This window comes from Andrena cerasifolii, chromosome 5 (assembly GCF_050908995.1).
Source record: "Andrena cerasifolii isolate SP2316 chromosome 5, iyAndCera1_principal, whole genome shotgun sequence".
NCBI lineage: Eukaryota > Metazoa > Arthropoda > Insecta > Hymenoptera > Andrenidae > Andrena > Andrena cerasifolii.
The window spans coordinates 11,687,047-11,705,934 of record NC_135122.1 but is presented as its reverse complement, the minus strand read 5'-3'; the positions used below and the strand labels follow the sequence as shown (position 1 = coordinate 11,705,934).

The 18,888-nt window shown below is 42.4% G+C and overlaps 1 protein-coding gene across 3 annotated transcripts in view; it reads left to right on the top strand.

The window, feature by feature from the left end:
• The window catches only part of Schip1 (Schwannomin interacting protein 1), a 39,157-nt gene continuing 20,269 nt past the window's right edge, over positions 1 to 18,888 (top strand). Inside the window, exons 1-5 of one of the 3 annotated variants that reach the window (XM_076813381.1) lie at positions 1 to 407; positions 7,313 to 7,387; positions 11,914 to 12,209; positions 14,177 to 14,508; positions 16,499 to 16,867. In XM_076813381.1, the coding sequence (XP_076669496.1) occupies positions 7,329 to 7,387; positions 11,914 to 12,209; positions 14,177 to 14,508; positions 16,499 to 16,867 (1,056 nt within the window). In that variant the 5' untranslated portion in view covers positions 1 to 407; positions 7,313 to 7,328. Of the gene's footprint in view, positions 408 to 6,998; positions 7,069 to 7,312; positions 7,388 to 11,913; positions 12,210 to 14,176; positions 14,509 to 16,498; positions 16,868 to 18,888 lie in introns of those variants that run through there. The other 2 variants (XM_076813379.1, XM_076813380.1) reach the window with 2 other exon arrangements.

The window sequence follows — 18,888 nt, the reverse complement described above, 5'->3', positions numbered from 1 at the left end:
CGAACGGTGGCGTCAGCAACCCCGACGATCCTCCGCGCGCATGCACCACCCCCCACCGAGGGGGTAGCTACCGGAGAAAGAGAGCGTCGGGGAGGGAGAAGACGAGGAAGAGGGGGGGATCGAACGCCGACACCGTTCCTCGCAGTCTCCTTTTGTTGCCCGCGCGTGCACCGATAGCATCTTCCTTCTAACGTGGCTTCAGCGGCCGAAAAAGCGAGGGAGACGAGGCTCTAAAGCGCGAGCCCAGGTGAACACCGTGCCCGTGCTCGTCCGACCACCTTTCTGTCACCTGCTCGCGGCGGATCTGATGCGAAGTCAGCAACCCGACGCTCGTGGGCTTCGCGAAACCTGAGGGAACCGGCTCTACAGCCCCTGGATAGGCAACCAGCGCCACGTAAACCGAGAAAGTAAGTAGCCGGAGAAAAGAAGCGCCAGGCTGCTCGTACACCTGTGGACCGACGTGGGCGACCGCACGAGGGGTGGAATGACGCAAAACGTGACGGAGAAACGTTCTCGGGGTACGTTGAGGTGAACGGGGATCGGGTTTCCTAGGGAAGTCGATGGGGAACTGGATGCTTTCGGGGGATTTTAGTGGATGCTGGGTTTGGTGAGATTTGGGAAGAATTGGGGATGAAGTGATCGATGGGGTGGGTATGGTGGGGTGCGTGAGGATTATCGGATCGGTGCTGGAGCTGAGGGTACCGAGAGGGAATGCAGGGGACATTGTTAGCGTAGGAGGCACTGATGTGAAGGAGATGAGATATTATGTTGCTATGATAGTTGCTCGCATACCGCTGGACACTATTTATTGCCGATCGGTCACGCGAAACGTTAGACGAAATTCGTGTAAAGTAAATAGTGTATTATCTGATACTCAGGTAGCATTGTTTTAAATTATCAATTATTGGAAGAAGATGGCGAATTGTTCGAAATTTAAGAATTAGTAAACAAGTGACTGTTTAAAGCGACAGACTTTTATAAGTTTTCCAAGGTAGTATGTAAATTTCGTGTATTCGAATTGTTTTCGCTGTTCTCTTACACGAGTTTTAAGAAGATTGTACCTATACGCCGTTTTTTCGGCATTTATTTTTCAATTAATTTATACGCAATCAAAGAACAGTGGCGAGCAGTATATCAGCGTTGTGAATAGAGCTTGACGCCTGCGTACGATTTCTAAATAGGGCAGTTGAATTTTCGAGAGAACGAATCTATTGTTAGCGAGACTTTTGAGGGAAAATATGAAGATGCGATATGATGGAGCGGAGATTATGCTTCTCGCAGTCATTCGTTTCGAACGGTGCTGGAATTGAATATTTAGGGCAGACTACAAGTGACGAAATTTATTGCTTGCGACCTCGAACACAGCCAGAAGTGTGTTGTGCGTTATACGATGGCGCCACGAAGTCTGGCACTACGTGCTACGCAATCTCGGATAATTAAAATCAAACTATCACGTTGGAATGCTTGATTTAGAGCGTAAAACTTTGAAATGGTAACGCGACATTCTTTCTTCGTCATGGCCAATGGAGCTATTGAAAATAATGTAGAATCAGTTTCGACTGAGGTAATATAAATGTGCGTGATAAGTGTTTCGTTATATATCTAACACAAAAATTCGTAATGACTTCCTTGCATAATATATCTTTTTCTACGTCATTCTTTAAAAACTTCATATTGCACAGGTAGTATCCCATTTCTATAACATCCTTATTTTGCAACGCAGAATTCTTCTTCTTCCATATTTTAATACTATAGTGTTCCTCCGCTGCAATATTACTTCTCCTACAATAGTTTGCTTCTATACCATTTCCCCGAATAGTATTCTTCTCTAACATTCTATTTCTATGTGTATACACCGCGCGTCTTCTACGAAGCTCCTTTCATATAGCAGTCCCCTTCCACAATACACTTCTTCCTCCATAGAATCTCAAACGCATCCATGTAACAGAGCTTTGTCGTCAGCACTCCTCAAACAGCTTTACGAAGCTTTAATCATACGGCTCGTGCTGCAATATTTATGCGGGCTCGCAATGGGCGGTACATATCAATGAAGAGACGCAACAGCCTCTCCAATGGAAATCGTTCTGCTTTTCCCTATCAATTAATTTGGCCGATATGCGAAACCGAAATCCAATCAAACGGACGAGCAACACCGATATCAATCGCCAAGGGAAACCCTTAATCTATACGCGTGCCGATAAGAGGAGAGGAAATTGTAATCGCAGAATAGGGCACAGAGAAATGATAGCGGCAATCACTGCCTGAGGCTATACACACAGCAGGGAAATTGAATTGAACGTTAACAGATCCGGGGGTAGATATCAGAACTATATTTTATTTGTATTGGATACATTTGTGCTTCCACTTTTATGATACCGTGGATGAACAGTAGCAGAAGTGTTCAGAGGTGCTGATCCGCAGTGCACGAAGCATTTGTTTCTTGTACTTTCAATTTATAGAATGGAGAAATTCCAATTTTATATGTACTCTTGTAGTTTAATTGCAATGCCAGATGTTTCCGGATTTTCTCTACCTTTCCTTACCGATCAGGTGCTTCTGAAATCGCTTTGCAACTCTGTGCCTGTGAACCAGCGGAGTGTACATTTTAATAACTCACACTCGGAAACCATAATCTCCAGGATCTTAATTCAGAAATCTCTTCTTCCTACATCTTCCCAATACATACCTATATTCCCCCACACTCACCCCCGTTTCTCAATTTCATATTCACTCACAAACTCCCCCGAATATTCTGGCAATTTCAATTTAATAATTCCCTCGCAAACCACCCTACAATTTACAATCATACACCCACCAAAATATTCTCCAACCCTTACTCGATCCTTTAAGAAATATAAACTTCTTCCCAAAAAGAATATAAATTTCTTCTGCATCGTTCAATTTCCAACACGCCCATTAGCAACAGCCAGCAGAATCCACACTTTCCACCGTTTCAATTCAGAGATCCTCTCTAAATCACTCACGGCTTTCGACTTTCTCCCAGCTCCAGCGCTCCGAGCGATAAAAAAAGCTTCCCGCAGGTTGTCAGCGAAATATATCCACGGAGGGCGCGAACGATATCTCCCTTGATTATTACTTCACGGACTCGCGGTTCGTTTGCCCGTGGCCGTCTTTTTTTTCGCGTGTCTATCGATAGTTTCATCCGCTCCATCGATATACACACCCTGGACTGGGAACCCCCCTCCGATGTGCTTGCGGCCATGGTGGAGCTCGCCACCAGGAAGGGTAGAAAGGACTCGGTTGGTCGATCGATGCCTGACTCTGAAACAGAGGGAATGAGACTGCCAGGGGAGAGAATAAGAGAGAGGGAACGCGAGGCTTCCCCTGGTCGAGAAAACAGTCGGGTGTCAGGGCTACTCCGCTCTGTGCAACCCTCGTTTCTTTCCCCCCACGTTTCCCCTACTTTCACCAGCCCGGTCTCTTTCCCTCATTTTCTTCGCTTCTCCGTACGATAATGAAAGAATGCCATTGGCGGCGGGGACGCGTGACAGCCGCGACTTCAAAGGGACCGTCGCTCTGACAACTTTTCTCCATTTAAATTCGAATTGGTGCCTTTATTTATTCATGTACCTAATACGTCGAGCAGGGCCATTGGCGAGGGATGTTAAGGATTTGCAATGTACCTTTCAACCTGTGTAACTGTAATTTTTAGGAAGCTGATGGATAGGTACATTTTAATTTCATTTCGAAAATGTTTTGTTGTAGAATAAGGGTTTGTGGTTCCTATGTTGCAGTAGTTTAGTGTGAGAATGGCACATGATGTTAGAATACACCCTTGTTTTGGTCAAATTTTGAACGATAGGGATGACGTGGAATTTTTTTTTTTTATTAATACACCTATTTGGGATTTTAATTGTTAATGGGAACCCAATTTTTGTGGAACAGTCGAGGGACGTGTTTCTGTTTATATCCTTCTTTTTAATTTCATCCTTCACTGCATGAACTTTGTTCTGATTTTTTTTCACAATTTGTTAGGCAAGCAATTCGATGAAAAACGCTTGAAACATTATTTTCTGTTTTATTTGCGTATTGTTACACTTTGTGGGTATTTAGCACAGGATTCTGTATCCATTCCGATAGTTGAAAATAGTACGAGTGTTTTTTTTCACCGATGGTATCTGACGGTGTGGAGTTAATCGAAGGCTTAGTTGGCAAACGCCCATTGACCCTATTCTCATCGCGATCCCTCGCCTGAAGTGTAAATTTATCCAGAATTTCTGTATCAGCCGTTGGTGCTCGTTGGAAGTTCTGTACAAATTGAAAGAGGACGTTTCGGTACAAATTAAAAGAGTTCGTTTCAGAGTTTAATCATTGAATTTCTAAATCCCAGAATCCGAAAGTTAGAGATTAATAACAAGATTTCACAGATAACCGTAGCAGTTTGTATATCATTGATGGAATATTAATGAATCGTTGTAGAAATCGAAAGATCGACAGAGTTGGGCGAATTGTTTTACTTGGGACGTAATTTGTGCACGAATGAGTACAGTGCTTTACTCTGCAGAAAGGAGATTTACTGTTAGGCTACCCTATCTCGAAATTTTATTGGGTCACTCGATAACGATCAGGCAAATGGGCGATTGTCGAGGTAACTGCGATGAGAATTATATTGTCAGCGACTTTTGGCACTGCGCAGCTACCTTCAATTCTCCTCGAAATTCTTTCATACTAATGTCCCCTGGCTGACGACCATTTCTTAAAGAGACATTTCGATTGGAACAGAAATCGTATTTATTACAATTCAAATGAGGGTAAATCCGGGAGACACGGTCGGGCTGGAGAGTTGGTCCAGTCGCTATATTCAGACTCTACATCCGTGTATATGCAAAAGTGTATTATGGTTCGGAACAATTAATTCTCTAGGAATCAACTGTTTCGACCAACTCTCCGGCCCGACCGCGTCTCCCGGATTTACCCTAGTAACGCATAATTAAGGAGAAAATGCTTAATCAAGGAATACGATAGTAAACAGGTCGAATTATTTTGCCTTCAAATATTGAGCTTTTATTTAAATGCCACGTTTCAAGAAGAAACGAGAAGGCCAACTTTTCAAAACTACACTTGGCAAGAGAAACTTTCGCGACCCTCGCTTTTCCAATCTTACACTGGGAAGTTACGATTCCCTTGCTTTCTACATATTTAAAGGGACAGTCTGGAAAACCGAATATCTTGCTCTGACAGGGAACATCCGCCCATTCCTTCTTGTCTGGACAGGATAGCTGACGCATAAATAATAAATTCTACTAAATATAATTGAATTGAATCCACCCCAGTAACGCTTATCATTTATTCACTAGCCATTCCAGAGAAATCCTATCAGAGGGAAATGATTATTTCTCTTTTAAGACAGCTATAAGTGTATTTGCTTTTCATCACATTTCTCCCCCGACTTAATTCTTAAATATACTCTGAAATATTTTTAAAAGGATCGTGTAACTTTTTACAAAATTATCGGTGAAGAATTATCGCGAGGTTTCCTTTCAATGTTTAATTCTATTCCTGTCGAGAAGGCATTTATGCAAGTATATGTTGGTATTTGGAAAAGATAGTTACTTTCAGTTCGAAAGGGAACTTGAATCGTGCCAATTTTGGGGATTACTGACTCTGAGTATCTTTAGAGTGAAAGTGGATCAGGAGTCATTATTCCTGAGTTATTCGCTTAACTGCGTCCTAAGAATGCTTTGAAAATCGAGGTAAACGGATGAGAAAACAGAAGCCGTAGGAAGTAAGTAGGCGTCAAATAACAGAAGCGAGCCGGAGGAACAGTAGAGCAGATACACAAGGTAATCCACTACCGGTTTCAATCTCCAGGGAGCAATCGGAAGGGGCAACGTTGTGTTTTATGTACTTTTTCCAACGCGCCACGGCCTATAAATTTTATAAAACGTCCGTAGAGGCAGCGAATTAAAGGCCGTAGAAATCAAAGTCAGGCGAAGGCAAATAAATCAGACACTGATCAAGATGGACGTTCACAAAACGATAAATGCTTATTTAATTTGAATATTCAGGTATTTAACAATAAATACTTCGATTATTTAACTACAAAGCCCTGTCCATCAAATATGGATTTCATTAAATATACAGTGGCGAACAAAAAAATTACCATTTTTTTTTTATTTCTGTTATTGTTATTTTTTTTTTATTTCTGTTATTGCCTTGTTTAATGTTATGTGGGGTTATTGTATGTTAGTTAAATAAATTCAACTTTAACTGGGTTTTATACAGCTCTCAATTCTTTATCAGATTTTAAAAAGTAATAGAAATACAGGTGATTAAAAAAAAATGGTATATTTTTGTCCGCTACTGTACGTTTCGGTTTATTCTTTCAATTCCTCTTCAATAGCAAAGGAATATTTTATATAGACACCCTAGACTCCAGAAATGTGCCTACTGATTTGCAGAAGCTACTGTATGCTAGAACAGAAGGCAAACTGAAAATCCCAGAATTGGTAGATTAACCATGTCCCAAACCAGCAACATATAAATCAAACCCAACTAAAATGACAATACTTGGACATTCACCAAAGCCTAACCATTGAACCAGCAACTATTACTATATGCAGAGCCAAAAACCACCGAAAACTCAGCTCCCCAAAACGCCCTCAGCTGAGACAGAAAGCCTGCTAAACGCAACATCCGACGATCGATTAAACGTCCCCCACCCAACGCGTGGCCCAAAACCCTTGCAAAAGCCAAGAAAACATTTACCCAATAAAAAAAAAACCAACACACAACCACAATATTTGAGGGTCTAATAGAAACGCGAGACCTGAGGGTTGGGAGGGCCAAAATGAGAAATTAAAAACGCAGAGCCGAGGGGGTCGAGCGCCCAGCAGCAGGTTGCGCAGAATGCAACGGCAGGGGTGGGGGAGGGTTGTGCGAGAGAGAGGGGGCGTTGGGGGTGGGGGGCAGAGGGTGGAGGTAGGGAAAGAGCGAGGGCGAGAGAGGTAGGAGATCGAAAGGAGAGCGAAACGAGGGTGTTGGTTGCGAGTCGATAAACCACGGGAAACGCGAGCACCCTTGCGCACGGCTTCAACATGGCGGCCGGTGAGTCCCTTTTTCCTTGCACGTTCGCCTAGGGTAGAGCGGAACGGCTCGCGCCGTCTAATCCATCGCGCGTTAATTCCTGCCTCCCGTGCCCCACCGGTTTCGTGCGTGGCCCACCGCGAGAATGATCCCGCGGTGTCGATGAGGATCGCGTACGTGCACACCGTGTCGTCGGCCACAGGCTGAAGGGTCGCGCAGCCAACGAGCCGAGAGTCACGAGACGATCTGTTACCACTATTTTCAGACGAGGATCCGGCGACATGCGGCTCAGGGAGGCTATCGTCCCGGTACCGCTGCACCCTGGGGGACTGAACAACAAGTAAGTCGATCCTCCATGGACAGAAACCCATTCATCGTTACGTTCTGACTTCTTCTCCCGTAGCCCACACTCTGTTTCTCTCATTGTCGCTTTGGTTCGTAATATTAACGTGAAAATCGTCGCGAAGAAGTTTCGGACGCGTGAACCACAGCGGAGGGTGGTTTCTGGGGATGAAGATTGCCAGTGGCGCGCTCAGGATTTAATCTCGCGGGCAGCCGAGCTGAATGGATGAAAATATTTTTAATGCAAATTTAGTTAAGGAATCAGATCTAGTTCTCGTATCTTGAAGTACTTCAGTCGTGGTGATATTAATCTCCATTCTCGCTCTGTTTCGCGGGTGCCAGGGACCCTTGGCACCCCCTCTGGGTGCGCCACTGAAGATTGCTATCCTTGTAGCTTTTCTTTTTTTTTCGTTTTTAGGGGGCGGTGTCGTGGCTTCCGCGGAACCTCTTTTCTTATTGGAATTATTCGATATTTTGGTTCGGTGATTAATTAGAGATCTTTTTCGTGGAATCTTTCTGTTCTTGTGTCTGCTTATTTTGGGAACCGGGGGAGTCCTGATTGAAAGACGTTTCTTTTGTTTAAGTTGGATGTATGTACGTTCCTTTAATGCTGCGCTCGGGTTTATTAGAGATGGGTTTGATTGTGTGATCTGTCGGAATTCTGTGAGACTGTTTTCTTATGTTGAGTAACAGTGTCGTAGATATTGGAGGAGTATAGTACAAGAGTTCACTTGGATGACATCGTGAATCTCATTATTGTTGCTTTATTTCGGATTTTGGAAGTGTATAGTAGTCACCGAAATGGAGGAGTGGTATTTAGTTAGAAAGGTTGGTGAATCAGCTCTGTCGAAATGATAGAGAAACTTCTCGAGCCACTAAGAAAATTATGTAGTCCAATTTATTACGAGTCTTTTACCCAACATTTCCATTCTAGGAATCATTTTTCTTCCCTTCTATTGAGTCTGATAAACTGACAGCAATATTATAAATATTTAGTCACCGTTGACGTTTACTGGCACGTAACATTTAAAAAATAAAATGGATGCAGGCTATCAGTGAACAGAAAATCGCTAATTACTCAGACAAACACGTGATTCAGGGACCTATGCTAATTAAATACTCCTTAACCATCTCCACGAGTACTATAAGCCTCTAAATTAGATACCTGTCTCTCCAAGTCACCCTGCGTTTAATTTCACAACCAGTCCCGTACTTCACCTGTTTAAGTAGTACGTTTAATATCTCTAGAATAGTCTCTCTATCGCCAAAGTTAACGAGAGTGCAGTATTGGTAGAGTTAGCAATTAGCTCACATTGAATCGCGTAGTTTCACTGATATCTAGCAATCGAGTCGCTTTATATGTTACTTATCCAGTGTAAATTGTAGAATATTTATTCCAAACCTTATTATTAGCAATGCCAAAGCATTTAACTGAAAAGGAAAGCCAATAAGGTTAGTGTTGACTCTAAACGGTCCCCTTTTGATACGATTTAACGTTTACATTCATTTCTATATTTTCCATTCACGCATTCCAAGTACATACCATGTGCTTCTTATGGTGTTGACCGAAAAGCAATCCCCCCCACTCGATCTAGATGTTTATTTATCGGTGTCATCATTTTGTAAATACTCAAACCTGCCCCGTCTTCTTTCTCGAACATCTCGAACAACGCACACACGTCGCAACAAGTAATTGTCGCATGAACCCTTGCCACCCCTCAACCCCCACCCACCCACCCACCCTGCCCCAAGATACAAGTTTGTTGAGCGAACGATTATTGTTATAGGATAGATGTATACCTTCTCTTAGAGACAATTTCTGTTTCCTCACTGGGCCTCGATGTTCGCCCCTTAGGGAACGAACACGTGAAACACTTAGAAATTTTTTACTGTGGTGTTTTAGTCTCCTGGGTAGATATTAGAATATTAGATATACAAACCACTTCGTGCTGGAGCTGTTCGAGTACTTGGGGAACGGGAGACAAGCTTGTAACACTCGATAGCCTCGAGTAAGTGGTAAAATGTTTCGGGAGGAATTCGAGGAACCCAATTCTGTTCGAGCTAAAGCTAAATGAAACCATTCGAGTAATTAAAATATTCCATTGCTCCGAGTCACTTGAAATTGCCCAGCTGCTTGGAATAGCGGTGCACTCGGGAGTTTATCTTGGGGGGAGCCGAGTTGAAGGAATAAAAATATTTTTAATGCAAACTCACAAAAAATTCATTAGATGGTTATAAAAATTTATTTAAAGAATGAAATACAATTTTCTTTTCTTTTTACAAAGCCCCTTCTTTGAGGGTGCCAGAGTCCCTTTGCCCCCGCCCCCTCTCGGCGCGGCAAAGGTCTGGAGAATAATACTGCTCCATTTATTTTGCAGCTGTATTCGAATAACAAAAGTGTTGTAGCTCTTTCAGCCGCTTGAATTTCTTCTAGTTACTTTTGTAATCAAGCTACTTAATTAATTCACCTCCACGAATCATTATCTCGCTTTGACGAGCCAAACTTTTCCTCGGCCCGAATTTCGACCTACCGAATGTCTGTTACGAATACTCGAACGGCTCTGTTTTGTATAGATTTTCAAACTTTTTTTCGATCTTTGTTTTATAAATGACGCTCTGTGTGCACGACGTGATACGAATTTCATTTGGACATGCGACACGTCGAGATCGAAGTATCGTTGTTATCATTATCGGTACGATTGCACATTCTTGCACCATGGGATCTACCGTTCAACTCGATTTCGCGGGCTTAGAAATACTTTTGCATTGCTTGACGTTTCAGTTGCGACAATCGAGTTTAACGACGCCTGCTGTTTAATTTCATAGAAGAATTTGTTCTTTGCACTGATAGTGTACGAGTAGATGTGTTTGTGTACCTCCTAAATCATTTACCGTCAGCAATGAAGAGCGAGCTTTGTGAGGAATGCGATTAGAGTGGACGCAAAATTCAGAAAGAAAGTCAGATAGATTTTTTTTGGAATTTTTTTAATGAAAATGCAACAGTATTCTCTGAATATTCCTGCTGTTTTGAAAATGAGGCAGAAATCTTAGGGACATGTTGGAATTTTGAAATCTAAAAATTTTGCATATTTGAATGTTTTAAAAAATGAGGTCTGCAATTTTGGAGATCAGTGCTTCATATTAATGTGATATTACCTTGGAAGTCTTTAGTTCCTTGAAAACTCTTAAGGGAATGTGTACTGGTATATTTTATACATATAATTACAGAGTAGTTGAATCATTTTAATGAGAAATGTAAAGACTACGATCTCGTACATCAATATACCATTAGAGTAGTTGAACAGTACTCCTGAAATATTCCTTCTCATTAAAAGATTGCGATACCGTTCTGTATTTATAACTTCCAATTAGAAGGAGAAAAAGATTCAAGATCCGAGGAATTAATATTTGAAGTTACTTCAATATTACCATTCAAATATTCCTCTGCCACCAGAATTCGAAGGTAGATGTTTCACATCTAATATTTCAAGCATCGATACTTTAATATACCACTTTAATATGGTACTCGCCAAACGTTCTTCTTCCTCGAAAAATAAAATCAAGGACCACAGTACAGAGTATTAAAAACATTGGGTAATAACAACATTTAACACTTTGCGCTCCATCGGTGCCTTTCACAAACTCAAATCTGTTATCACTTTGAGCGGCGCAATGTTTCGAAAAATGCACCTTCGAGGCAACCACATCTTGCAGAACATACCAACTGGAAAACACGCCAAAAACATGCACAGAATGCAAATCCGTCGACGCCACTCATATTGATACACTTTGCAAAAACTATAAAACTCCCAACCCGCAGAAGCAACGCAGCAGTTTCCACGTTTAATTATTCGCTTTTATTTGTGGGGCCAGAGTTGGGCACTAACTACATAAAAATTGATTTAAATTACGGATCGATTAGAAGTTACTTTAACTTTCGATTATTCGACGAATAAAGTTAATTTTTTTATTCGTCGAGAGTTTCAACTTCAGCGTCGAATAAACTTTTCAACTTGCAACTTTAACTGTAACTTTAACTTTGACAGTAACATTAACTTTAACATTAACTTTATCCGACACATGGCGAATAATTTCTTTAACTTCCATTCGCTGTTCAAAGTATTCATTTAACTAAAAATCCTACTCATCTCTGATGCGAGCAAGCCTGTGACTAGCCGTAACCACTCCAACAATCAAAAACACCTGTGCTCGATCGACGCGCAGATCAACCGACACGTTGGAGCGCAAAGTGTTAAATAAAACCAGCACCAAAAAGAAGCACCCACCAAAAGGACCACGGTTCAAGGGATCAGTGGTTGACACGGACGACGAATCGGTACCTCGTGGTCGCGAATATTCTCCTCGCAGAATGCAAGGGTTCCCCGATGGGCGAGCGGAGTCTCGTCTGGCAGACCTCTTACGTAGGTGTGCCCGCCTATATTTGCATCGCCGTGGATCGCAAGGGGGCCGCGGCTAACGGGACGTATCGATCCGCTTGGACTCATTTCTCTGTCTCGCTCGCAGTCAGCTTCATAGGAGCGACCAGAGCCAGCCGATCACAGAGGGGATCGGCAACCGGAACGACACCTCGTCGACCAACGGCCCGGTCACCAGGAGCCCGTCCTCCGGCGATTTTGCCGTCGACGACGCCGAGGACTTCCGCGTCGCCGAGGACACCACCACGTGGTCCTCGCTGGCCATCACGCGCGACAACGTGCACATCGATAGCTCGATCAACGACGCCGGCAACTTGAACAACAATCTGTCCATACCCAGGATCCGCAGAAGCAGCTCCATCGAGAGCTTGGCTGACTACGAAGGTAAACTTCAGTTCTGGCGCGGAAGATAGGGTTTGGAGATTTGGCACCCCTAGGGGGCCGTTCTTAAATTACTTAATGGTAATTTTCACGATTCCTTACCTCCTCCCTGAGTTATTGCTAATTTCCTACGCGAAAGGAAAGCTAATTGTTATTAAAATTATCTCAAGCCTCTGCGTTTAAAGATCACCCTGGTCGAAACAGTGAAAATGAAGAAAGGTACGAATACCGAATATTAAACATAATTTAATAGGAAGGGCCCTTTTTTCATTTTCACTGTTTTCACCTGGGTGCTCTTTAAACGCAGAGGCTTGAGATAATTTTAATAAAAATTAGCTTTCCTTTCACGTAGGAAATTAGCAATAACTCAGGGAGGAGGTAAGAAATCGTGAAAGTTACCCTGAAGTAATTTAAGAGCTGCCCCCTAGGGGTGCCAAATCTCCAAACCCTATCTTCCGTTCTGTCGAAACAGAACTGTTCGCCAAATTATTCGAGTGTATCTCCGCGCTGTGCTCTTATTCGGGAAATGACGGTCGTTTCGACTCGTGATCGGCAGCTGCGAACGTTAGTACAGAAGCTCGCGCAAACATTTGATAATCAAGGAACAGGGAACGTTTGCTTGCGTCTCTAGATCCACGCACGTAGTTGCTCGCCGAATGTACGATTCCGCCTTAATAAGAACACTGTGGGAAATGAAGGACGCCGTGCAGAATTGAAAGCAATCGATTATAGGCGCAATTGTAAAATATCTGCGGAAACACGGTCAGTATTATAAAAGTCACGAACTTCGGTATTTCGAACTAACCTGCCCTTGACATTCACCAGAACTTTTACGACCTGACGCACATGGTCCTGGCACGCATAGTTCACCGCCAACACGCCAAAATTAAGCGTCTTTGTTGAGCAAATGAACGGAGATTTGCAATAGAAGTAGATTTTTAAACTATGCAATATTTAAATTGAGGGCCCCGAAGCCAATCGGTGTAAGTCCCTCTTAGCATTAAAATCGACATTTGCACTGTTTGTCCTCTGACTAACAAGGGAAGATCCCGAACCCGAAAATTCAAAAAATTCTGAAACTTTGCGAATATGTGGGGGATTTCGAAGGGGGTGAAATTAGCCCCTGAAAATTCGGTTATTTTTCCGATTTTCTCTTATAACTCGTGAACTGTAAGAGATAGAAAAAAGTTTCAAGACAAAAGTTACTTCTTGTAATTAGTTCTACCATTTGGTAAAACAAATTATTTTACAGTTCACGAGTTTTAACACAAAATCGGAAAATAAACGGATTTTCAGGGGTCGATTACACCCTCTTAGAGTGAATTTGGGCAGCAAACAAAAATTCCGTTGTAATCAGGAGGAAATTCCCTACATATTCACAAAGTTTCAGAATTTTTTGAATTTTCGGGTTCGGGATGTTCCCTTGTAAGTTTGCCTAATAATTCCGTGGTCAATTTGTTACTTACGTATGAAAGTAATGACTTGATCAATTTATCAACTGAAAGTTTCAACAGTAAAGAGGTTTTTGAAGCACGTAAACTCATTTTCAAGGGAAGCTGGACTGACTGGCTGAATGAGACTTGACACTTCATCATAATCTCCCATCCTGCAAACTATTATTAATAGAAAACCTTCAAAGAGAGCCCGCAGGGTCTCGCGAGGCAATCAACAGCTTTCCTTAAACTCCAAAAGTTACAATTCATTTCAAGATCACTCGAGCGTCTCGTTCCTAAATGCTTCCTTCTACCGACCACCCCATCTATCTCTACCCCCCGAAAATTAGTCACCATCGCATCAGCGCGTTAATTGACCGTCCCGGGCTACGTGGAAGCGTCCACTGCCCGTGCAGTTTAATCAAACGGTTCGATCATCGTATCCCCCAGACCTAGACACAGGATGAGTCAGTGCCGCGTTACTGCGCCCGATTATTCACTATTCCGGCAATGTGCAAGCGGCATGAAATTCCGCAGGGCGTAACTCCTCTTACGAAGACTCGTCCCACGAGCTGACGCCGTCCGAGTGGTCCGACTGGTCCGAGGAGGGAAATCTTCCGGCGGGTTGCCGCGGCATCGTCAACCCCAACTATCCGGGTTTCCAGCACCTGGCGCCGTCGCTCTTATCAGACACGGACCTGACGGAGGACGAGAGCTGCCCCGATTACGCCAGGTTCAACGAGATCGACTCGCGGCCGGTCGAGAACGACAACGAGTACAACAATAACATCGAGGACAGCATCAACCATCTCTGCGGGCAGAAGAACGAGAGGAAGATCTTCTACGAGAAACCGAAATTTAATATACAGGTGAGCGGGGACGTTTTCGAGACAGACGTGGGCAGAGGAAGTAGGTGCTTGATAAAGTGCACTCTGCATTTTGGGAAGTGGGATTTGCTGTTTTAATTGGATGTTGAACAACGAAACTGTGGAAAGATTGTGAGAGGGTTTTTTGGGAAGGAATTTAGGGTGGGAGGCTTGTGGTTTAGTTTCACTGTTTGAAAGAAAGAGAAGCGAGAAGTCTGTTATCTGTAAGCTCTTGTATTCAAACAGTTTAGGTTTAGATAATGGTCTACTGTGTTTAAGGGAGGTTCCGGTCTAGAGACCCCCAAAATAGGTGATTTTTAGGAATTAATTAAAGGAAAACTACTATATATAATTTAATGGGACGTTTTGCATTGAATTAAGGATGTCTTTGATTATTGAAATATATTTTTTGTTTTATAATTAATCATTGCAGACGACACTGGGGAGTCGTTAAAGTCAAGGCGTCAAAAAATTGATCCAAAACGGTGGGATCTGTATCTCCAAAAGTTAGTATCCGATTCGACTGAAACTTTTTTTATTTTGAAGAATATACTTCTGGCTAGGGGGGAATACCAGGAAAAAATACAAAAATGACATTTTTTATAAAATACGACACTTCAAGTTTAAAATCACTTTTTCCCTATATTTTTCATCCTTTCAACGCCTTTGAAATTTATAAATTTTAAATTTTTTATATTTTTTCCTGGTATTTCCCCCTAGCCAGAAATATATTCTTCAAAATAAAAAATGTTTCAGTCGAATAGGATAATAACTTTTGGAAATACAGGTCCTACCGTTTTGAGAACACTGTTTCGAGAAAAACGCGTTTAAAGTTTTATGTCAACAAATCCTTTCAAACACCTATTCCTAAAATATCGAACATTCGAAAAATGAAATAAAAAAAAATCGACTTTTAGACCGGAAGGTCCCCTTAAAGAAAGTATCGGTGTGATCGATTGAAAATCAGGTTCAATTAAAACTTGTGATACTGATATAAGCACGACAGGCTTAATGTGCTAATCCACTGTGAGATTTTACATGAGACTTTTCCATCTTGAGACAAAAATCTCAGCAACAACTATAATGTAAAATAGTGGAAATAGTCGCGAGAGATTTTTGAAAATATATCACGATCAAACTTGTCAAACAATCACGACAGTCTCGTTTCATGAAACTACTGACATAATAATTAAAAAAATAATAAAATAATGAAATTAAAGCCCCATGTGAGACCCTATTTTTGTCTGATCGTGGATTTGCAAGTTAAGGATACGAAACATCTTTAAACATAGCTACAGTTTTTATCACAGCTCTGCTTTTGCCGCGGATGATCGAAAATAGTATCCCAAAATACTTCTCGATAGAAAAATAAATGCGTCCCTATTTTTATATCCACTAATCGAATGATTTCGACGACTAAATTAGCTCAGTCCACAATGGAGTATATTAAACTCCCAGTTCGACAGGAAGAACCAAAAATCAATTGCACCGACGCTTTCAATTACCTCCGACGAAAATATCTTCGAACCCCAAAATACTTCTCAACAGAAGAATAATCGTGCCTCGATACATTCGACTTGATTAATTCATGCTCTGAAATTAATTAAGGCAAAGTTGAATTACCCACGTTAAACTCGCAGTTCATTCAGAAAATAAAAATCGATAGCACTGACTCTGGAATTAAAAGCATTATTTCTTATTCTACTGGCACTTACATCGTTTACCCTTTCAACTCCTCAATTCGGGCAGCAAAAAAAGTGAACGTAATTATATATCCTCCACATATCCCCAAAGCTTCACAATTGTTTTTTTAAATTCCCCACTTGGTGATCTTCCCAGTTGAATAAAAAAAAAAACAACAACCAACACCATCGACTGTAACAGTATCAGGAATGATCGGTGGAACGTAGCCAGCACCGCTGCGATCCCCTCGATCAACCAGCCTCGTAAGGGCCGCGAGAGACTAATGATCGGCGGGAACGTCTGTTTCCAGACCGTAACATCTTTGTACGAGTCGGTGGTGCCGCCGTCGGAGAAGTGCATAAACTACGTGAAGAGCGTGGAGGACTTGAGGACGGAGGAAAAGCCGTCGCTGGGCTTTCTCTCGCCGGAACCGGAGATCATCACCGGCGTCGTCGAGGCGGAGGCGCATCTGACGGTGCTGGAGCTTGAGGAGGCGCTTGCCGACACGGTCGCCGAGGCTGCGCCGGAGCTCTCCGAGGCGGTGTTGGAGAAGAAGCAAGAAAGGGAGGTGCCGGTCGAGGTGGAGATCGTCGAGCTGTCCACCAGCGTGAAGGAGACCCTCCAGTTTCCGGAAATCGAGGAGATACCGGACTCTGGCAAGACCAGCGAAGTCGGCGAGGTAGGTCCCGAGACGTCGGTCGTGCCTCTGTTGCGAAACGAACGGAGCGGACTGGCGCGGGCGTTGGGTAACGATGCGTGCTGTCCATTTTATATGCGAGCTGAATCTCCAGTTCTGTTCTACATGTGAAGCGCTCGAGTTGTAGGAAGATCGAGGAACGTAAATGGTGAACGCATCGGTCCATTGCGCGCGCGGGTGCGTCAGCGTGCAGCCAGTATTCCGCGCGTAGTCCGTGCTTGGAAGTGTCACACGGACCATCACGTACAGTGAATTCTCGCTAATCTCTGTCTGACAGGTTTTAATTCTCCCGAAGAATTGCCAGAATTAGGGGCTCTTGAAATTGATTTTCATGGGGAGCAACAAACGCGCGACGTGGATGATGTTTACCGGAAACGAGATACGCGTAATGCAATCAGGTTCGGTACCAATTGCATAATTGTGGTAGGTTCGATACTCTCGGATGAGTTATCAGAGCGCTATTAGGGCTTCCTTTAAGGGTGGATCCTACTTTTTGGGGCTGAAAATGTAGCATGGGATTGCTTTTAAGAAACTACTCAGCAATTCGATTCATCTGAAATTTGGACCAGGTTGTTACCTGTCTTTGAGGAAGTTGCAGATTTTTAGCCCGTGAAATACGATTCCCCCCATTAACCCTTGGTGGTCACGCGGGTGTATCGCATCCCGGGATACGTTTTTGTCAATATTAAATTTTTAGACCTTGATCGTAAGATTTAAAAATTCGGCGAATTTAAGTAATTGAAGAAATCGGTTTTCCCCACAAAAAGAGATGACTGCTTCTAGAAAAAGACTGTACAATTTGTAAACGAATGTACAATTATGACTGAAAAGTTCAGTGATTCAAAAATTCGAAAATTTCACGTAAAAAATAATTGTGAATATAAGGTGTGACCGCGGGGGGGAGCGGTGGTTAATCGTTAGCTGCTCGTGAATGCAGTTTTTATTCGCTTTTACGGGCTTCAAGTAGTCGACGATGGGTTTTAAGGGTGTTTAATCGCTGCAATTTTTCCGCGGAGATTAAAAAGCGAGAGTGGTACGGGGAGTTCTGGTTGTGGTGGAGCACGGGTAATGGGGATTAATGAGAATTTACTTTATATCGTTCGTGCCATAGTTGCGAGGATGCGGGGGACTGCACGCGGCACGCACACCCGCGCAGAGCACATTAATGTGTTGAGCAGCGTTCACGCCACGTTCCTCGTTTCAAAACGGCGCAACACTTGACTGTTTCACGCGCGTCGTTTAGTTACAAGGCAACGCTAATCATAATTTCCTGAATCCTTAACACGGTCTTACCTTCGCTTACTAACTGAACGTCAGCTAGCAGGCATACAAATGAACCTCGAGCTTCCAAATGAACTTCAATTATCAAATACTCTATTTTACCATGAACGTTACGATGGCCACCGCGCGTGCACGTTAAACAGTTTATTTGTGATGTAAGTACCGTTCCTCAGAAAAACAACCTTGAGTTAGAGGACAATAAGTTCTTGGCGCTCAATTTTGAAAAGTCACTTTGAACCAGGATCACATGGAATTTCGCATAAAATATATTCCCCTTCATAGATTCTCGATTTATGAATTATAAAACTACTTAGAAGATTAATTGTCGAAAGCAAATGAAGGAGGCTTGTATTATTAATAAGTCGTACTATAATCTACTAATGCAAAATTTAAAATTTCTGATTCCTGATTTCTGATTTCTGATTTCTGATTTCTGATTTCTGATTTCTGATTTCTGATTTCTGATTTCTGATTTCTGATTTCTGATTTCTGATTTCTGATTTCTGATTTCTGATTTCTGATTTCTGATTTCTGATTTCTGATTTCTGATTTCTGATTTCTGATTTCTGATTTCTGATTTCTGATTTCTGATTTCTGATTTCTGATTTCTGATTTCTGATTTCTGATTTCTGATTTCTGATTTCTGATTTCTGATTTCTGATTTCTGATTTCTGATTTCTGATTTCTGATTTCTGATTTCTGATTTCTGATTTCTGATTTCT